Source organism: Corythoichthys intestinalis, chromosome 11, assembly GCF_030265065.1.
Source record: "Corythoichthys intestinalis isolate RoL2023-P3 chromosome 11, ASM3026506v1, whole genome shotgun sequence".
Taxonomy (NCBI): Eukaryota; Metazoa; Chordata; class Actinopteri; order Syngnathiformes; family Syngnathidae; genus Corythoichthys; species Corythoichthys intestinalis.
In genome coordinates, this window is record NC_080405.1 from 30,077,501 (window position 1) to 30,099,430 (window position 21,930).

At 37.8% G+C, this 21,930-nt stretch overlaps 1 protein-coding gene across 8 annotated transcripts in view; it reads right to left on the reverse strand.

Moving 5' to 3' along the window:
• Positions 1-21,930, reverse strand: part of atp11c (ATPase phospholipid transporting 11C) — a 93,818-nt gene that overhangs the window by 33,626 nt on the left and 38,262 nt on the right. For all 8 annotated transcript variants that reach the window (XR_009064762.1, XM_057849627.1, XM_057849629.1 and 5 more), the window contains exons 4-7: positions 12,399-12,479; positions 4,673-4,780; positions 1,822-1,950; positions 1,588-1,676 (exon numbers count right to left, since the gene is read on the reverse strand). Coding sequence is in view for 7 of the 8 variants with exons in the window: in XM_057849627.1 (XP_057705610.1) it covers positions 1,588-1,676; positions 1,822-1,950; positions 4,673-4,780; positions 12,399-12,479 (407 nt within the window). In the remaining variant the exon portion in view is untranslated. The remainder of the gene's footprint in view (positions 1-1,587; positions 1,677-1,821; positions 1,951-4,672; positions 4,781-12,398; positions 12,480-21,930) is intronic.

The following is a 21,930-nucleotide window of genomic DNA, read 5'->3' on the forward strand; positions in this document are numbered from 1 at the left end:
ATGTACCATGTATCATATAGTGTCAAGACACAAATGTGAATGGCCTCAGTCGGATTTTTGGGGGATTTTATGGGTGAAACACAGTAATATAACAAGGGTTGCGATGCAGAAATCGCAGGCATCAAGGAGTGGTCGAGATGTTCTTTTTCATATATTTACCCTTTTAAATGCTTTTTTCCCAATTTGTCTTTGTTTGGATCGATTATTTATCATCTAACATATCGGGGAAAATGCGACAGTAACAAAAAAAATAAAATTAAGCCATAGTTATGAGGTATATATCCATCACTTATTTACAGACACCATTTTTTTCATTGTGACGTAATTTGTTTAAAACTTTAATATATGAAAGTGAATAATTTTTTAAAGTCGTTCCCCCCCTCCCCCCAAAAGAAACATTAGACATCAATTAATTATTCTAAGGTACAAGGTAAGTAATTATATGTATTATTCAAAATGTCATTTTTAGCTGAGAAACATTTATTGATGTCTAATATTTTGTTTAAAAAAAAAAAAACGACTTAAAAAAATTATTCACTCGCATATTTTAAACTCTTAAACAAATTACGTCACAATGAATAAAATGGCGTCTGTAAAAAAAAAAAAGTCCCACATATGTAATGTATGAAATTTGGCCAAATTGGGCATCTCAGAGCAGAACTTCAAGTCACCTGAGTGTTTTCCGCCATGTGTATGTGTGTATATACGTATGTACTGTATATATATATTTGGGCTGTCAAAATTATCGCGTTAACGGACGGTAATTAATTTTTTAAATTAATCACGTTAAAATATTTGACGCAATTAACGCACATGTCCCGCTCAGACAGATTTAAATGACTTTAGAGTGACATGCCCACTTGTTAATTGTTTTATGGAGTTTTGCCGCCCTCTGCTGGCGCTTGGGTGCGACTGATTTTATAGGCTTCAGCACCCATGAGCGTTGTGTAAGTAATTATTGACATCAACAATGGCGGGCTGCGAGTTTATTTTTTGATTGAAAATTTTACAAATTTTATTAAAACGAAAACATTAAGAGGGGTTTTAATATAAAATTTCTATAACTTGTACTAACATTTATCTTTTAAGAACTACAAGTCTTTCTATCCATGGATCGCTTTAACAGAATGTTGTTATAATGTTAATGCCATCTTGTTGATTTATTGTTAAAATAAACAAATACAGTCCTTATGTACCGTATGTTGAATGTATATATCCATCTTGTGTCTTATCTTTCCATTCCAACAATTTATTTTACAGAATATATATATAATTTACAGAAAAATATGGCATATTTTATAGATGGTTTGAATTGCGATTAATTGTGATTAATTATGATTGATTTTTAAGCTGTAATTAACTCGATTAAAAATTTTAATCATTTGACAGCCCATATAAATATGTGTGTGGGTGTGTGTGTATGTATATATTTTTTAACACAATACCAGAATTATGTCTGAGGCTCTGAGCATCGCTCTAAAGTGTGTCAAAAATCTCGTTGGGATAAATCATAAAATCTGAGATTCAAATGATCCTGCACGTTTCATGTCAAAGTGATTCTGTTGTAGCTACTTGATGAATACCTACTTATAAAGGTCAGGCTGGGGCTGTTCACACTCCAGAGTGGCACTGAGGGTTTCCAGATCCTTCTCTACGTCTGGAACAGTGTAGTGTGTCTGAAGAAGAGGACATTGTCATGTCACTATTTTGGCGAGAAAAAGCAACTAAAGATATTGGCATAGCAACAGTGACTAAGACAAAGATCAAGATACAGTCAGTGGAACCTTTGGTTTCATCCATGTTTTGAGATTTTCCACTTACTTTATGGTTGGATTCTCCATCTAGACTAGCAGTGGTAACAAAACAGATGTCGTCATCCCTGCTCGATGTGAGCAGGATTAAATCACAGGGAAAGGTTTCGTCTTCCTCCACTTCTATAACGTCACCCACCTAAAAAAAAAAAAAAAAATTTAAAAAAAAAAATTTCGGCGCCACTATATGTAATACCAAAACATTATTATTGCAACCTCATACGGAACATTTGTATACTGTCCTTTGTAAGTGAAAGTATAAAGGTCAAGTTCACAAACTTTCACATTAAATGTTGAATGTTTTTGAATAAAACAAGTTTGGTTGGAATCGTAAAGGTGCATGCTTTTACTAATGAATAAAATCAGGAAAATTTAAATAGACATGCTTTTCAAAAGGTAGTGAGGGCTAGAAAATTGTGATCGGTGTACCCATAGAATGTCAGCTTATTAGCAGTCGGTGCAAGTTATAACCCAGATAGCAGACCGACGTTGAATAAACGTTGATTTTCCATCAAAATCATCAGTATGGTTGAAATTGAAATTTTCGACCATAAACAATGTTGAATCAATATTGCAAATACCAATGACACCCGACATTGACGCTGAAACAACATTGTTCTATGGTGTGTCAGACGATGGTTGGGTTAACATTGTTTTATAGTTGATAAAATAATGTTGACAAATAATTGATTTTTGATTGACCGGGAAATATGATTGAAAAGTCATCAAATTATGGATGAGCGAGAGTTATGGTCAAAAAATACTTGTGTTCGTGGTTGAGCGGGAAGACAGCGTATCACCTCAAACAAACTCCACTGAAAAAGCCTTATTTAAGGATAGCCATATTTAAAGGTAAGCCTGTTGCTTTTCTTCAGAGCCTTTATCAGCAAAGATGTCCTAAGTTAGAATAAACAGCGTTTATCATTAGTTGTACATAAAACTGTTTGCCTGACACAACGTGACAAAGATGCCAAAATTGTAAGAAACGGTGCATTTGGTTCGATTGGCATACAAGCGAAGACCTACTTAGCCTGGATGTTAGCTAAGTAGAACTTAGTTCAGGCAAACGTAATTCTTTTTCCAACTAAAGCGCTAAAATCACTGGATATGATACAATCAAGCCTTATTCTTATTTTTTTAACACAAAGACGGTTCGGTCATTTTTCCTTTGTAGCTAGCTAATTAGCTAGCTCCGTTCCTATATGTTGCCCCAATTTGGTTTGGAATTGGTTGAGAAACTCACTTCAACACAAAATACTGAAGTATGTTAAACTAACCCATGACACCTCCTTAAATTCCTTGATATGAATTAACTGTGAAAGCCATTTTGTTTGAATTTTTCCGATTCACTGAAGAGGCCGATAGCGACAGCCGCGTCACAATATGCATTTACTGCTATTGTGCAGAAGTGGCTACGTTATGTCCCAGACGGGCGTTGGTGGCAAAGTTCGCAGCAAAGCTCGTCAGTTTGAGGAGAAGGCTTAAGGATGAAATAACTTTACCGAGAGTTAATGAAGTTTTGTGTTGTTGTGATTCAATTAAAATAATTTTGAAATCCAGCCAAGTTTTTATTTTATTATTTAGTCATTATATTAGTTTTTTTTTTTTTTTTTTTTTTTTTTTTTATTGTTCATGTATCACATTTTATTAGTCAGCCTTTCTTCTGTCTGTAAATAAAGCAGGACCTCTAAATATGGGCATATTTGAAAGCATTAATAGCATCATGGTTGAAAATGAAGGAAAACATAACATTGATTCAGCATTGTTCCAATATTATTAATAATCGAAATGACTTTTAGGTTTTGTAAGGATTTTAATGTTGGAACAACATTAATCTTGTGTGCAAAAGTGATGACAAATCAACGTCGGGTGTCAGCGTTGATTCAATAAGATTAAAAGTGGAATGATGATTCAACATAATTTCAATGTCTGTCTGCTATCTGGGAACACATTCAAAAATCGGTATGGATATTTCACCAGTGTTGTTTTTGTTCCCCTTTTAATTTTCGTCTTAGTCTTTTGGACAAAAATAATTACCAGTCTTAGTCATATTTTAGTCATTTCAAAATGTGTTTGTCTTCGTCTTGTTTTGGTCAACGAAAACAAATTTTGTCTAGTTTTCGTCTGTAAACTTCAAAAGTTTAAGTCAATGAATAATATTAAAAAAAAAAAAAAAAAAAAAAGTTTTCAACAATTTCAAATGAACATTGACGGACGTGCACATAATTGTAGAGTCTACAAGAAGATAACCATGTTTGTGATGATAATACAGGATTATGGCAGAATTACAGTATATTATTTTCAATTAATTAAACTCAGTGGACGCCACATACTATATGTAAAAAGTTTTCCAAGAGTAAGACGACACTCACCACACTAAATGCTAACGCAAACGCTATGCTAGCACGACAAGGTACATTTAGTGTGTGATGATCACTCAGCACAGACCTCTTAAGGCAAAAGCTATATGACACATCAATCCAAGATAAGAAAACATAATTTACCAAGCAGCACCTGACATGTGTTTCACAAAAGGCAAGTCTGGAGCCTGGAGAGGACACCGTTGAGTAAGCGTGGGTGTGGGTGTGTGTGTGGGGGGGTGAACACGTCATATTGAGTGACACGACCAAACACTGCCAATATGCGTGCTAACTACACGTACTATAAGAAAATGTCACACATTGTCTATTTATGGCAGAAAGTATGGCAAATATTAATCTCGTCAGATGAAACTTGGCATTCGTCTCGTTACGTTTTAGTCTCCCAAGACACGTTTTTAGCTCGTCATGAAAAAATTGTTCATGGACGAAAAATTTTCGTTATCGTCATCGTTGACGAAAACAACGCTGTATTTAAGCTACCTTGATCTTCTCGCTTTCCTTCCGTAGCCTCCGACCATTTTCAAGCACTGTCACCGGGTACTTGTTCACCTCATTATCAGCCTTGTGTCGTAGCCAGTCCTCATAGCCCTGTAGGAGACGCGTTCACTAGTGAACATTTTGATTTATACAAAGAAATTCAGACATTCCGATGCGTTATGTTTCTCACAAATCACAGGGGAACTTAGAAATAAAGGAAGGCGCGTCTGATCTGCATTTAGCAGTTTCATTGCTACCTGCATCAGGTGCAAAGGAGAGCTTGCAGAATCTAGAGTGGGTGTATTCATACACTACTCAAGGATAGGGATGGAGACGGATGAGTAGCGCATCGATAAAGAAGGTAAGAGGCGAACCTGAAGGTGAGCCAAGGGAGGGCCCGAGCCAGAAAAAAGGATTACAGGGAAAGGTGATAGGAGGCTGATGCCAGAATAAAAAAAATAATAATAATAAATTAAAAAAAAAAAAAGAAAACCAATGTAGATTTTGTTCTGCAAACTACAAAGATCATAACTAATGTTTATCATTTACTGTGAAGAATGGGCAAAAAATTGTGGATGACCCTGACACTTGTGTTTTGTTGTCCCAAGTGGTGGAGGTCCAAAAAGATTTTTCCATTGTTTAAAGGTGCCCCTGACTGACTAGCTGCTTACGAGAAGTCAACCACCATTTTGGCACACTTCTGGGGATTGTCCTTCAATAGGGCATGGGACTGAACTATTATTACGGGGTTGGATGACCAATTTCATGACGATATTGAGTCTATTGTCGATATTTCAGATATAAAGTCTCCAAAAAGAAGTACAAAGGAATTTTGACAATTTTATCATCAAAATTAATTAATTCATTCATTGATTAATTAAGATCAATGACAACTACCTTTTGGCAAAATGGCTTATCTGGAGGTGACCATGTTAATCAATGTCCTCTGTTTTCATAGATTTCATTGGCTCGTTGCTTAACTACGGTGGCCGAGAGGTGTCAGGCGAAATGCAAAGTCCAAACACTTTACAAATAGAAAAAAGCACAAACCCCAATTGCAAACGCTTTGCAAAAGAAAAGCACAAATGCAAACTGCCACAACGCGATTCCCAATTCCTAAAGCGCGATTGCAAATTCGCAAAAGCACGAACCCCAATTGCCACAACACGACAGCAAATGGCTCGCAGCACGAATGCAAAAGTCTTGTAGCACAACAGCAAAATCATGCAACACAACAGAAAAATCACGCAGCACGACGGCTAAAGGATTACCCGAAGTTAAAAAAAAAAAAAAAAAAAAGGATGACACTTTGTATATTCCTATATGTGCTTTCTGACCATCTCTACGGACCTCCGTGAGGTTGAACCCCCCACCCCATCAGACGCAAACATATATAAAAATGACGTCAATCGTTTTTGCTGTAAAAGTTTTGTTTATGCTGCTTTTGTTTTAGAGATATTTACAATTCTTTTATAGGTAAATCGGAGGTCAGCTACGTTTATTATGCTTTTATTGAGATATTAATTTCGAGTGGTGACGGCACTTGTAGCTTTTCTTTAGTTTAACTCCCGCGGCTAATGGAGCATACAAACTCTCTCAATAACAATGAGGCGTCCTAACAACTAGCACGAACATAGCACAAATGAATGGCAACACATCGGGACCATTTTGCAGTAAACGAGGTGCATCACTGGAAATTAATATCTCAAGCCCCCCAGTTTACTGCAAAATGGACCCGACTTTGTGTTATTATCGTGCTAGTTGTTGGGACACCCCTCTGTTATTGATCAATTCAGTACGCTCCTTTAGCTGCGGGAGCTGAGCTAAGGAAAAGCTATGAGTGATGTCGAAATTAATATCTCAATAAAAGCATAATACCATATCTACAAAACCTAACTGACCTCAGTTTTGTTAGGGCCTTTGCTCCTCCTTCCTGAGCCCTGGCCCACCTCTGACAGGTATGAGTGTTTTTATTCTAATTACAGAGTGGACGTCAGACGGGTGGAGCGGCCACAGGTGATGGCGATGATAATCAGCCCTCTTTAAAAGCAGTGGACGCCGCCACCTTGTCGCCCGATCAAACGTGTCTGCTTGCTAAGTCAGTTGTATCTCGCATTCTTTACTTATTGCTCTGATCACCGGCTCACGACATTTTTTGCTCTCGCCCCAGATCCTGTTTTTTGCGCGCCCCTTGTTGGATTTCATGCCTGCCTTCTTCCCGAGCTCCATCACCTCACGCCCACTCGAGGAACACATCATCGAGTTGCACTGCTTTTGTGTTAGACACAATTAGGGCTGTCCCAAACGACTAATTTTCTCCCGATTAGTCAGCCGACTATTTTTACGATTAGTCGACTAATCTAATAATTACATTTTTTTTTTTTTTACCAATTTAGCAATGAAATTTTTGTTGACGCTTATCAATTCACAAAAAACATATTGGAACACTCAAATTATCTATTAAAGTACAAATAAACACGTAAATAACAATAATAAATCACAAATAAACAATGAGTTCAAATGCTGATAGAATTAACTAGTGTAGCATCCCGATTGAAAAGATGGTCTCTTAAACTGATGGTTTACACCTTTTATTCCATCCGTGATGTAAACACACTGTAAGAGCTACGGTGCACACAAATAAAGCAACACAATTAGAAATTAACAAAAACTTTTCACCTTTTTCCTTTTAAACCTTATTTATATATCAATGAATTGCCTATATGAATTGCCTTTACCTTAATTTATTACCTTATCATTGACAATCTCTCCCTTGAGTGCAATCACTGTATATACTGTATATATTTATGACCTTTTAACCTTATATAATTTTCTATACCATAAAATAAACCATAATATGAAATAAACCTTTCAATTAGCATTAAGAACAATACTAATAGCACTTATAAGCCCATTGTCAATGAAACATTATTATTTAGTAAGGCGACAGCACCCTCTGGTGTACAAAAAATGAAAAAAAATTTTTACAAACTGCTTGAAGGCGCTTGAGGTGTTTATTCACGGCCGACGTGCAGCCAAGCTTGGCATTGAAGAGACAGGACAGAAGAGTACTCACCTTTGTTTCTTTGAAATAAGGCAATGTTTTGGACACTCTGGTGCGCTTTTTTTGGCTTTGTGCCGCTTTCCCCGCTTGCAAACAGAGCATCCGACATTCTAACTTTCCACGCATATATTATTTTAACCTTTCATTAACCGTCGACGGGATGTTGCGCTCGTCGACGGAGTTACGTCATCGATGACGTCGACTATGTCGACTAGTCGGGACAGCTCTAGACACAATAAATCATTTTGGTTCATTGCCACACCGTGCCTGTGTCTGTATAAAGAGCCCCTCCATTCTGGGAATCCTAACAAGATTTACCTATTAAATAATTATATATATCTCTAAAGCGAAAGCAGCACAAACAAAACCTTTACAGCACAAACAGTGGACATCATTTCAATCAATTGGGAGGGGGGGGCAACTTCGGAGGGCTGTAGAGATGGTCACGAGCAATTTCCAGTCGTGTTGTGGCAATTGGAGTTCGTGCTTTTGCCAATTTGTAATCGTGCTTCAGGAATTGGGGATCGTGTTGTGGCAGTTTCCATTTGTGCTTTTTTTTTCTTTGCAAAGCATTTGCAAAAGAGATTCACGCTTTTGCCAACTTGCAATCTCGCTTTAGGAATTGGGGATCGTGTTGTGGCAGTTTGCATTCGTGCTTTTTTCTTTTGCAAAGCGTTTGCAATTGGGGTTCATGCTTTTTTCTATTTGCAAAGTCTTTGTGCTTTGCATTTCGCCTGACACCTCTCGGCCACCGTTCTTAACCAATTGTAATATCGATGCAGAGCGATTATTTTTACACCCCAGGCAAACTCATCAACCAATCCATTTAACTTGGCATTGAATCATTGATTATTTTTCAGTGCTACTGGCAGCAATAGACATTCAAGCCATTTGACTGGGAGGTCTGGCAGCGATATAACAGCATCAATGGAAGCCAAGGAGTTTAATTATAATATAACATTAAAGCTGCTAGAACAGCAGGAAGGTTGTTGATGTTTTTCCCTAGTTTGAGTGATGCAAGTGATAAATATGCCAAAGGTACTGTGTGGTCAACATAAAAAGAGTTCATTTTGAGAGCAACTCTTATTCATCCATTACCATCAATGGGAGCCAGTGATTTAAGGACAGTGTTGAGTGAATTCAGAGATTTGTTTCCAAATATCTTCTACAAATTGAAAGCTAAAACAACACTTTTTTGTAACTGATTCTATATCTGATTTGATCCCTGATTTCAAACCTTCCGTCAGTTTTTTTCTATATGCTTTAGTTTTCATGCAATCTGCATTTTTCATATTCTCATACAAGTTTGTTAGGGCTGCAACTAACGATTATTTTCATAACCGATTAATCGGATGAATAATTAAATGATTAATCGGATAAATGTCACATTTTACAATTACCTTCACAATTTACCTTGCAGTTGTTTTAGGCATGTTTTAAGTAACAATGAAGACAAAATGGATGACTATTTCATTCAAAAACAATATTTAATTACAGCTTCCTGACTTATATGTTGTTTACAACTGTATTGATTATCAAATTCGTTGGCAAGTAATTTATTGATTTAATCAATTAGTTGTTGCGGCCTCATTAAGCTAGTTTAGATCAGCCATGTCCAAAGTGCGGCCCGGGGGCCAAATGCGGCCCGTGGTCAAATTTCATCCGGCCCCCAGCCTCTGTCATAAGATCAATAACGTCTGGCCCGCACACAAACTTTATAAATTCGTCAGCAGTACTGCTACCAGCATAGGACGTAGCTTACACATTAAATGCTGATCCTCATTTACCCACTAAAAGGCAGCAGCCCTTCAAGCAACATTACCCCGTGTGACCCTTGACTTCCAATTTTCTAAAATGGCAACAATCAACAACAACAACAACAAAGTTGACTGCGACGGCCAACGCTTCAAGGATAGGTGGAAATTGGACTATTTCTTCACTAAAATACGCAACAACTGTGTCTGCCTCATTTACAAAGAAACAGTCGCTGTTTTTAAAGAGTAATTTGAGGCGATATTATCAAACAAGACACGCTGACATGTACGACAAGATTACAGGGAAGATACGCAGCGAGAAATTGAAGAAACTTGAAGATACCGTAGTTTGATTTCACAGCAGCAGTATTTCGCAAGAGAATCGAAAGAGAAAGCCACAAAGGCTAGTTGCTAGATTGTTGAAATTCACAAAGGCTAGTTGCGAGATTGTTGAAATTATTAATTAAAAAAATAAATAAATAAAGCAAATGTGACACACAGAATGGCTTGCTAAAATTTGCTTAAATACCGTTCTACGTAAAGTACGTCAGCCAAGGTCGGCCCCCCACATTTTTACCGCACCAAATCTGGCCCCCTTTGCAAAAAGTTTGGACACCCCGGGTTTAGACCTTAAGATGTCCGAAAATTGGCAAAAATGTGAGTTGTTGTTTTCCAAAGTAAAAGATTTTTGTTCATGTCCTACTTTGACTTAACAAAAATATAACGAAGAAATCTGATATTTACAACTGAGAAGTTATATTTATGCTATAATTCAAGAATTTAGACAAGCTTAAGGTGACGAAGGTCCTAAACGATTAATTGGTTATCAAAATAGTTGTCGATTAGTTTGTTAATCGATTAGTTGTCGATTAATTGTTGCACCTATACTGTGTGGTTATACGGATTCTTCAAATATTTTCACCCTATGCCAGCTGAACTAGCTGAACTATGTCATTTGCATGGTTATTTCCATTTTTCTGTATAGTTTGCAAAATTAGATGTCTTGACTTTCACATTGGAGCACAACAGTGTGGTCTCCTGTTTCGGCAGTTGTCTAAACCATGGAAGAACAGCTATTATTTTACAACATAGTGTTGTTAATTAGGGTCAGATTTGGATTCGACACTCTAAAATTACATGAGACTAAATTTTTACATCAAAGCAACTCATTTTTGTTGGCTGGTGTAATTCCTGAAAACATTCACATTCTTTAACACAACAGAAATGAAGACTGTATTTGGAAATTGTGGTAAAGTCACGTGGTTTTAACCATTTGAAATGTCATGTTTTTTTTTTTTATATATATAAACCAGGGTTCTCTCCAGTGCTTTACAAGCCTGACGGGCCACCAGATTTCTCTTGAATCAATTCTGGTTGAGCTTAACGAACTCCAGCCTATTTTGTTGGCACATAACTGGATTATACGGATTCAGTAAAGTGCTCAAGACCCATTCATTATTCATCAAACTCATACATAAAATAATAAAAGTAATGAATTAACACAACGATAAAGAGACTTGTTGTTGAAAGTTGGAGAACAAATGAGAAATGCAGAATATTAAGCGACCATTGTGCCTTATGATAAGGTGCACCTTACACTGTATATGAAAATAGGTCATTGATGGTGCGCCTTATGATAATCTGAAAAAATATGGTATTTTTATTACTTCCTTGAAACAGCCGCACGCAATTTAATAAAACATTTGGCTAAAAGCCAAGCAGAATACCACATTGTTCCATTTTATAGTAATACCAAAAGCCATCCAGCTCTATCAGTGGGCCACATACATTTACGGAAGGAAGTCCACCCACCATTGTGCATTTCAAAGCCCCAGCGGTCGACCAACTAAATTGTCAGCCCTGAAACAATGCATCTGTGGAGGGGGAGTGGGAGGAACACAGACCAAGTTACACTCATTACAGTCATTGTTTAAGTTCCTTGTGCTCATTCCTTCAGAGGCCCGTTTTGTGTCTTTTGTAACCAGAATTCAACAGCGCTGCATTATTATGCACTCTATAACATGGTTGTCACGTTACTCGCATTTTCAACTCGATATTGATATTAAAAAACACTACTCGACACTATTTTCGATTCAATATAAAAACAAAACTAAACTAAATTTAAACTCTTTCAATGTTTCTCTACAAGTGTTCAGTTTTATTGACAAAATATATCCTCAGATTACCCAAAAATCAATAGGAAGTGACCCTAAATGTACAAGAAGTGACCTGGGAAATGCCACAAATTAATCTGGAAGTGACCCAAAACCCATAAGTTTCATAAGACAGACAAAGTGACCTGAAACCAAAACAAAGTGGGCCAGAAATACTGCAAAATCAACAGGAAGCCAATGAACTGTAAGTGAACTAAAATCAATGGGAAATGATCCAAAATGTAGAGGAAGTGACCCCGTAATGACTCAAAATGGAATGTAAGTACAGGCGGACGTGACCCGAAATTAACTCATTGCCTGCAATTGACAACAATAATCATCCAATTCATTTCAACTGGGAGGACTGGCTGTGAACGCTATTCTTCCAGTGCCATTGACAGCGCCGGACGTCCAATTCATTTTGACCGGGAGGAGCAAACATTTATCCCTCTCAGTCATAATGAATCGGACGTCTAGTGCTGTGATTGGCAACCAATGTTTTAACAAGGAAACTGCAAAAATATGCTCCATTACCATTGCTATCACAAGTAGTGCAAAGTCAAATTTACCACATGACAGCAAATTTCTGCTGTCCTATGGTAAAACAAAAATAAGTTCATATTTTTGCAACCAAATATTGTATTCGGATAAACATTTTAGTTTCGATTCCAGATTTTTCATACGGTTCACAATCCAGCTCTACGATGGGGGGAAAACAGTATACATAACAGGCCTAAAAATAACAGGCAGTATCCTACCTGCTTGATGGCTGTCACTGTAATGACAAAAAATAAGGGTAGGCCGCTGGTGACTGGGCTGGTGGGGGTGTCCACTATCACCTAATGAGAGGAAAAAACAGTCATCTTAAAACTGCTTGACACAATGAGAAGATAACAGCTGGCTTTGAAAATGGTACATTGCATGATAAGCAGCAGATGTGGTTGTAGTGGGAGGATTTAGAAAGAAAGTGGTTTGGCATCGAAGGGCCTTTTTGCAGTAAATGCAGGGTGTGGTCTATGTCTCCAAGCTATTATTACTATCCAGAAACATTAAACAAGCAGAAGCTTTCGGAAGAGCTTGCTCGTGGTAAATAAATGCCGTAATGGGTAGAGTTGTCAAGAATATCTAAAAGTATCGAATGATCGATACTAATTATCATTAATGGCACTGAAAGAGCTAATTTAAAAAATTTAAAAAATACATTTGGGGTTTAATTTATATAGTAACGAAAATGGTTGAGTATATATATATTTTTTTTTAGTATAGCGATATACTGAGATGAAAATTTTAGTATCATGGCAAAGTAGTTGTGGGTGTCCTGAGCACTTGGTTCCCCCAATTTTCATCGTTACCAGCATTGCTCCACTAATCCTAATTCTCTTGAGTGCCTTTTTATTTCTAAACGCTCCTTTGTCTCCTCTTGTGGGGCTTCTAATATGTCAGAGAAAGCAAGATGGGGAGACAACAGCTACAGAAACCTTATGTGCACTCTTTCCATGGCTCATCTGACATCTTTTGGCTAGAAATAAACCTTTTCTCTCCCCCATGAGAGCCAGCGTGATGCATATACTGTGCCATCAAGCAAATGTCAGATTCCCTCCAAACTATGCTTTTATTCTCTTCCCCATTGTCATTTGCTGTCGTTCCCCTTTTCACTCCTCTCTCTTCCACCCCCACTTCTCTCCGCAGCGTAGCACACTGCTAGCGTCAGCAGCCAGGGAGCCCTCTGTGTGATTCGGAGCACCACAAATAGGCACGGGCATGATAAAAAAGCACCACTCTGCTATAAATAGCCCTGCGTGCCTTTGCACGAATTGGATCAAATGGGAATAGAATACCGTGAGAGAGTAAGAGACATGGCGCTGAAAGCTCAAGAGAGGAAATAAGAGGGTGAAAAGCGAGGAAGTAGGAAGTAAAGGAAAACGATGTGAGTGCAAGCACACACGTTGGCGGGGGATTTCGGGGATCCTGTTTGTCGCTCACTACGACACACTTCTCGACTGATACGAGTAGATTTGTGCTCAACTCATATCACACCGGCACAGCGAAAACAACACTGTTTTTTTTTTGTTTTTTTTTGCGCATTTGGCATAGACAGGGAAACATAGCTGACAGGAATTTTGTTCAATTGAGCAAAATGTCTGCATTGGGGCAACTAAGATGAATCGACAATTAATAGTTGATCAAATTAATCAACTATTTTGATATGCAATTAATCCTTTAGAGATAATGTTGGGCTAAAAAAGGTCCAACAGTTTTTTTTTACTAGCCTCTAACAGTAAATATACAGTTTTATTTTTGTTTTTGTTAGTTTTAAATTACAAAAAAACAAAAAAGATCAAGAAACAGTTCATTTTATTTTTATTTATTACCGGTAATTAATTCATTGAAGTAAAATTAAAAAGAAAACAGCACATATTTATAATTTTCATTATTCTATATTTATAAATATATTAGGGCTGCAGCTATCGAATATTTTAGTAATCGGGTAATCGACTGAAAATTCTATCGATTAATCGAGTAATCAGGTAAAACATTTTTTTTTAGGTAAAGAGCAATTATAAATATATATGAGAAAAAGACATTTAATCCAACCATTTAACCATTTTCAGTCAATCAGTGTCTTTATTTTCGATGTACATTGTTGAAAACAGCCAACAAATGTATCTAAGATGTGACTAGAAAAAAAAAATCACTGCTTTCACTCAAAAAACTTCTAGATCTTATAAAAAAAAAACATATTTCTTACCTAAAAATGTAATTACGCTTGATAACACACATCACTTGAATGCTATGTCGTTTTCCCACGTGTTTCAATTTCCATTTGTGTCAAGCTATTTTTAAGTTCTAGTTAAGTTTTAAGTTCGTCTAAACTGTAAGTACTGATAGGATTTTGAGTTTTTGCAGTGTTCAAAATAAATGTATGATACCTGCTGTATTGGCGCACATTAGGGACCAGTGCTACTTGGAGTTTTATTCAGCAATGACTACTGAGCTAAAACTGACAGTTAGCTTTATTATGTTTTAATTTTACACCCTCATCACTCTACAGCGCTGTGTTTTTACAGATTAAATAAAGACTGTATGTAAGACACGTTAGCCACGCATCGACACTGGTCATAATCAATAGAAACCTAGCCCTCCAAAGGGCTAACGTTACATGAGCAAGTGACAGTAACGTTATATTTATTAGCGATGAGAAGTCTACTGCTTAAAGATGGCGGCTGTTTACTAACGCTGCCCAGACGCGGCCGAGTCTGTCATTTCTCATCTAGTCCTAAATGCATGCGATATCTATGAGACGCATCGGACACTAACTGGTACCACACTAGCATCATGCGGGCGTAGTTTTTAGCAACGTCAGCTATTTGTAGCGGCTGTCGGCTGCGGTAAGTTTTTTTGTTTTTTTGCTTCTTCCTCTACACACGTGACAGCAGTGCGTTGTCCCGCATTAAAAGTAGTCCGACCAAAACGTGATGCTTAGAGCTGGCAAAATTAAATGATTCCTTGAGGTGAATAAAATTACTCGGATCAGTTTTTAAACTCGAGTTATTCGAGTTGCTCGAGTATTCGTTTCAGCCCTAAAATATATATTTTATCTTTTATTAGTATTTACTATGTTATTTATTGTATTCATTCATTTAATAAAGATAAACATTAAAAAAAATAATTTGGATTTTTTTTTAATGTTACATAACATTGGTTAAATTAAAAAAAGGAAAGAACAGTAGATAGTTGTGTATTTTATGTTTCAACTACGGTATATGTTGGGAGAAACGGTTAACATTTTTTTATTCGAAAATGAAATACAGTGATCCCTAGCTACTTCACGCTTCAAACTTCGCGCCCTCAGTCCATCGCGGATTTTTTTTCCATACCTGTCAAGTTGTACAGTTTCGGCGTAATTTGTACAAATTAGATCTGACTTTTAAATGTGTACGCCGTAGGTTCAAAATCTGTAAGTTTTTCGTGCATTACGGGGGGGGGGGGGGGGGGGGGGGGTTGGGGGGGGTTCTCGCTGTAGCAAACGCGATACTAGGCTAGATGGCTCCAATATTTCCTGACTGTAGCAGACAGCCTACAATCTACGCCTAGATATCACATGCATATGAAACTACATGTGAAATGACAGACTCGGCGACGTTAGTAAACAGCCGCCATCTTAAAGCAGTAGACTTCTCAGAAAGGCTCTGTTTTAGTGAACCTTCCTAGCGAACCTAAGTAACTTTTTATTTAAAATACTCCTAAATTGGCAAAATCGTGACTTGAATCTATCTTTAAATGATGAAACAGTTTTAAAACTTTCACATGTCGAAAGTAGACAACTTTAACAGTTGATTCACAACATTAAATGACTTCCAAACATAGCAAAAGGTTACTTTTTTTTTTTTTTAATAATGAAAAAAACAAAACAAAACAAAAAACATGAAAGGCAACACCAGTTACTTTGCCAAGTAACTAATTACTCTTACATTCAGGTAACAGAGTTCCTAACACAATTTTTGGGAGAAGTGATTTGCAACTGTAATTAATATTTAAAAGTGAGATTAACAACACTGGTCATAAAGATGAAGTCCGTATAATGAAAAGTGATAAAAGCGGAGATTTTATTCTGCCAATTTGTTGCCGAACACAATTTGCCTGCAACTATTGCTGATCACTTCTCAGAAATAGCAAAACAAATGTTCCCTGACTCAAAGATTGCATCGGTAAGTTAATTTTATCAATTGACCTTTTTAATTTATAATTGGACACACTAACGAACTACCTTCAAGTCAAACTGAATTGCGAGCTGAAGTGCCATGAAGTGCAGCCATCAAGACATGATAGAAATTGCCAAAAGTGCTACATACAATTATAACAAAAGTCACTGTTAAATTTTAGTAATCATGATGTAGCTGAAGATATTGATTGTTCCTTGATTGCACCAGGTTACATGTTACAATATTACTAATAAATTCATAATATTTTAAAAATTGAGTTTTAATTTTGTTTCAATTGCATGCTATATACAACGTTGTAAGATCAGTCACCAATTTGTAAGGGCATACGTCACTATTTGTAAGATTGCCAATGGCCTCGGGTTGACAGGAATATTTTTCAATTTAAAAAAAAAAATATATATATATATATATAAATAAGCTGTCCCAAGACGATCGTGTAGTCTGACTCTCCCTCCGCCCCTCCCCTCCCCCTGCTCGTTTTGTCAGGCAGTGAGAGAACTGGAGTTTCTTGTCAAGGTAAAAGATGATTGAAAGACGTTTAATGTTTGAAGTGCGGTTCTCTGGCAAGATCAAAGCGCTGCATATGTCAATGGTCATCATTTAACTTGCTAAACAGTCGCTGCGGCAACTCATTGTGTGTAAGTGAGCAGCTGGGAGGTGTGAGAGTGTTGGGGCTGATCAGGCTGACCGCTGCTTTCTTCACTCAATGAAGCATTTAAAAAAGCCAAGCATTTTTCAGCTTTATTCTTCTTTAAAAACAATTGGGTGGGACAGTAACATGTTTAAAACTTATAATTATTACATTTGAAATACTTGAAAACCATTTATTATTTTATATACATACAGTGGGGAGAACAAGTATTTGACACACTGCTGATTTTGCTGGTTTTCCCAATTACAAAGCATGTAGAGGTCTGTAATTTGTATCATTAGTTCTCTTCAACTGTGAGGGACGGAATCTAATACAAAAAAACAGAAAATCACGTTGTATGATTTTTAAATAATAAATTTGCATTTAATTGCATGAAATAAGTATTTGATACATCACAAAAATCGAACTTAATATTTGGTACAGAAACCTTTGTTTGCTATTACAGATACCAAACGTTTCCTGTAGTCCTTGACAAGGTTTGCACACACTGCAGCAGGGATTTTGGCCCACTCCTCCATGCAGATCTTCTCCAAAGCCTTCAGGTTTTGGGGCTGCTGCCGAGCAACACAGACTTTCAGCTCCATTCATAGATTTTCTATCGGGTTCAGATCTGGTGACTGGCTAGGCCACTCCAGGACCTTAAGATGCTTCTTACGGAGCCACTCCTTAATTGCCTTGGCTGTGTGCTTTGGGTCGTTGTCATGCTGGAAGACCCAGCCACGACCCATCTTCAGGGCTCTCACTGAAAGAAGGAGGTTGTCAGCCAAGATCTGGCGATACATAGCCCCATCCATCCACCCCTCAATACGGTGCAGTCGTCCTGTACCCTTGGCAGAGAAGCAGCCCCATAAAATGATGTTTCCTTCTCTATTTTTCACAGTTGGGATGGTGTTCTTGGGGCTGTTGTACTCATCCTTCTTTTTCCTCCAAACACGACGAGCCGAGTTTAGACCAAAAAGTTCAATTTTGGTCTCATCCGACCACATGACCTTCTCCCATTGCTACTCTGGATCATCCAGATGGTCAGTAACAAACTTCAGACGTGTCTGGACATGCACTGGCTTCAGCAGCGGGACCTTGCGTGCGCTGTAGGATTTTAATCCATGATGGCGTAATGTGTTTCCGATGGTTTTCTTCGAGACTGTGGTTCCAGCTCTCTTCAGGTCATTTACCAGGTCCTGTCGTGTAGTTCTGGGCCGATCCCTCACCTTCCTCATGATTAGTGATGCACCACGAGGTGAGATCTTGCATGGAGCCCCAGAACGAGGCAGATTGACCGTCAACTTGAACTTCTTCCATTTTCTAATAATCGCTCCAACAGTTGTTACCTTCTCACCCAGCTGCTTGCTTATTTTCCTGTAGCCCATCCCAGCCTTGTGCAGGTCTATTATTTTATCCCTGATGTCCTTACACAGCTCTTTGGTCTTGGCCATTGTGGAGAGGTTGGAGTTTGTCTGAGCATGTGAACAGGTGTCTTTTATGCAGGTAACAAGTTCAAGCAGGTGCAGTTACTTCCGGTAATGAGTGGAGAACAGGAGGGGGTTCTTAAAAAAAGAACTAAGAGCTGAAATATTTACTAGTTGGTAATGTATCAAATACTTATTTCATGCAGTTAAAAACAAATTTATTATTTAAAAATTATACAATGTGATTTTCTGGATTTTTGTATTAGATTCCATCCCTCACAGTTGAAGAGAACTTATGATACAAATTACAGAACTCTACATGGCTTGCAAGTGGGAAAACCAGCAAAATCGGCAGTGTATCAAATACTTGTTCTCCCCACTGTGTATATATATATATAGACACACACTCACACACACACAAATACACATACATAAACATACCGTACATAAAAGTTTTTTAATTATACTTTGGGAAAAAATGCGGAAAAAAAAACATGTAAATTATATATATATACTGCATATCTCTTTCCAATGCTACAATTAATCAGAATAAATGACAAAAATAACCTTTGTGGGGCCGGGGGGGTGCTACTTATCGTGGCAGGTTCTGGTCCCCATTAACCGCGAAAAACGAGGGATCTGTGTATTTTGATTCCTGTAGTTCTCAGAGGAAGCAGAGCAGTAGAACAGTAAATAGAGTGATTTATATGTGAACGGATTAGTCGACTAATCACAAAAATAATTGATTACTCAACTATGTGGCATGCCTAAAGTATACACAACTGATGTCAGAATTTTTAGCTGTACTATTAAAACCACAAAGTACATTAACACTATGGTTGTTGTGCTGAAGATAGTCCGGGATGGACTATTTTGAGAAACATGTCTTTTTATAGTCGACACTCGCCATTCAATTTTTAAGAGACGGCAAATGATGCATCAAAAAATACACTTTGTGCTGAAAGTAAGCTTTGCTGTTTCCCTTTTTACTCTCTGCTTTGGTATGACCATCTGGCTGCTGCATCACAGGCACAAGCTGTCGCCAGTCCTCGGTGTTGCTTTTATTCAAACTTCCTCTAATCAGCGTGTTCCTCGCTCTTAGGTTTCATAAGTGATTATGTTCTGGCTTAGTGAGGGAGACCTGGATCATGGATTCAAGTGTAAATCTCATGATGTTACAGAATGCTATTTGTGTGGTTTTAGTGCAAAGCTTTGGTCAGGTGGTGCTCCTCAACTGGCTGTTTGGGATTTACTGATTAACAGCTCCAAATTCTAAAATTTTACCGTTAGCTCAAGTGAAAACTCACATGCTTCAGCTTTTGTGCACAACTGCCAAACTGGTAAGGTCAGTCCGATAATATGGCCTGCGGGACGATGGTGCCAACTTGTCAACGGATTAACCATTTATAGGGCATTCGTTGAACTCATCGGCTGCAATTGATGTCTATTGCCGTCAAAAGCCAAGAGTTATTATTGTGGCCTCCATGACATTAAATGTGATGTCTACATATGCTAGGTCTTTATGGTGCATACTGTATATGCCTATTTTTTAAATGATCAAAAATGGTCACTTGATCCATAAAGGGTTAAGGCATTCCCTCATGGACTTCATTAGGTACAACAGAACAATTACTAGAAAATTAAGAGAGATTTATTGACATTATGTTGGAGAGGTTAATCATTTTGGCTGTAGTGGTGCAGAACCGCATAGTAGGTAGCAAAGTAGTGATGTCACAATACCAGAAATTTAGTAGACGATGGTGATACCATTGAAATTTCGATGCCATCTCGATACCACAGTGAAAATAAAAAATAAACAATAAATCCCATGTACTTCAACATACACTCGTTTATTAGAAATAAACAACAATACTGTGTGCTTATTGCCTGGCAAGGCCAGACTGTTCTCCCTGTATTTTTTAAACACCGGGAGAACAGTCTGGGACTCAGCTCCTCATTGGCTTCTCGAGCCCTAACGAAAGTAACCGTGCAATCAGATTTGTTTATTTGCGTGACGAGTTCTTAACAAGCAACGTCACTCTTGCGCGTCGGAAGTAGTCTCCACAACAACACAGATGGCGAACGGGAGAGCAGAGAATATGTTCCAAACCGCGGTAAAATCAGTTTTAAATGACCAAAAACACATCGAGTCCCTAAAACTAACAGTATGTCTCGCGCTAGGCATGTTGAATAAACTTCTCCGTTCTCTGCCGTCCTCTTATGTTTATTTCCTCGTGCTAGAGTTTCTTGTCGCTTTACCAACGTCACGTCCGCCCGTCCCTGATTGGTACACTCCGCTGTCTGTTTGCTGTGGCTTGCTCCGCCCTGAAAATTTGATCCGTGGAACGGTTGCCAGACTATCGCCTGAACAGCGGTGAGTCTGGAGTTCCAGACAAGTCCCGCTTTTCACTCGCTAGCGTGACGCCCCTCTCTTCCCTCTCAACCGGACCTGTCAGCGCTGACGAGTTCTGGTGGGGTGGGAGGGTTAGCCACACTAAGCCACACAGTTGCTAACTGTCATATGCTCTTGTTTAGCCACAACTGGATTATTTTACCTTATTACTAGTCATCCTTTACACAGCCGCTGGAAACAGAAATGTTGTTTAATCCATTTGCAGACGAATGGGAGATTGATTTTTGATTGACGGTTTTACGACACTGCGGTTGTGCGCTGGTCTTCATGGGAAACGCAGTCTTCCTTAATGCAAAACACTACCGCTTTGTCCAACAGCATCGCTAAAATCAACCAAACCTGAAAAATTATCAAGTGTTGCTTAAAGTATTAAAATAAAATAATGTGCATTAAAGTATGAAACGATAAACAATATAAAATACTGTGCACGTGCTGTAGGGTCGCCTTCCAAGTATTAAACAATAAAATCAAATACTGTGCATCACGGTCATGTAGCATTCCAGTATTAAAAAAAAACTACTAACTAACTACTAACACACATGCATGTCCACACACGCACACACAGATTGCAGTCAGGAATTTACAAACTTGGTGTGGTGAAACCAATTTTTGTGATTGCCTATTTAAAATGTTTTATGACAGAATGACAATGAATTATAGCCTATTGTAATGTCCGTAAATATGCGCGTCTCCTTTATGAGGGGCTCGATGAATGTGGTGTGACATATACGGAAGTGAGCGTGTTAAGCGGGAGCTGAGAGATAGCGTGGGCTGGCCGCAGTTACAGATGACTGAAGTAAATGTAACGGGGTAAATGTAACGCGTTACTAACCACCTCTGGCCACAAACGATTATTTTAATAGTCGAATAATCAATAATTATTTCAGCTTATACGTATATATAAATCAGTTTATTTATTGTTCTATTCCGTGCCTCATATTTTAGCTGTAAATGTGCACCTGGACCAAAAAAAAAAAAAAAACAGAAAAGTTATGAATATGATGTAACTATATCATTATGTTTTTTTAAAGAAAAACAAGATGTTTGCAAACATCTCTTTCGATACACAAGATAATGATCTGCTCTCACCAAGGA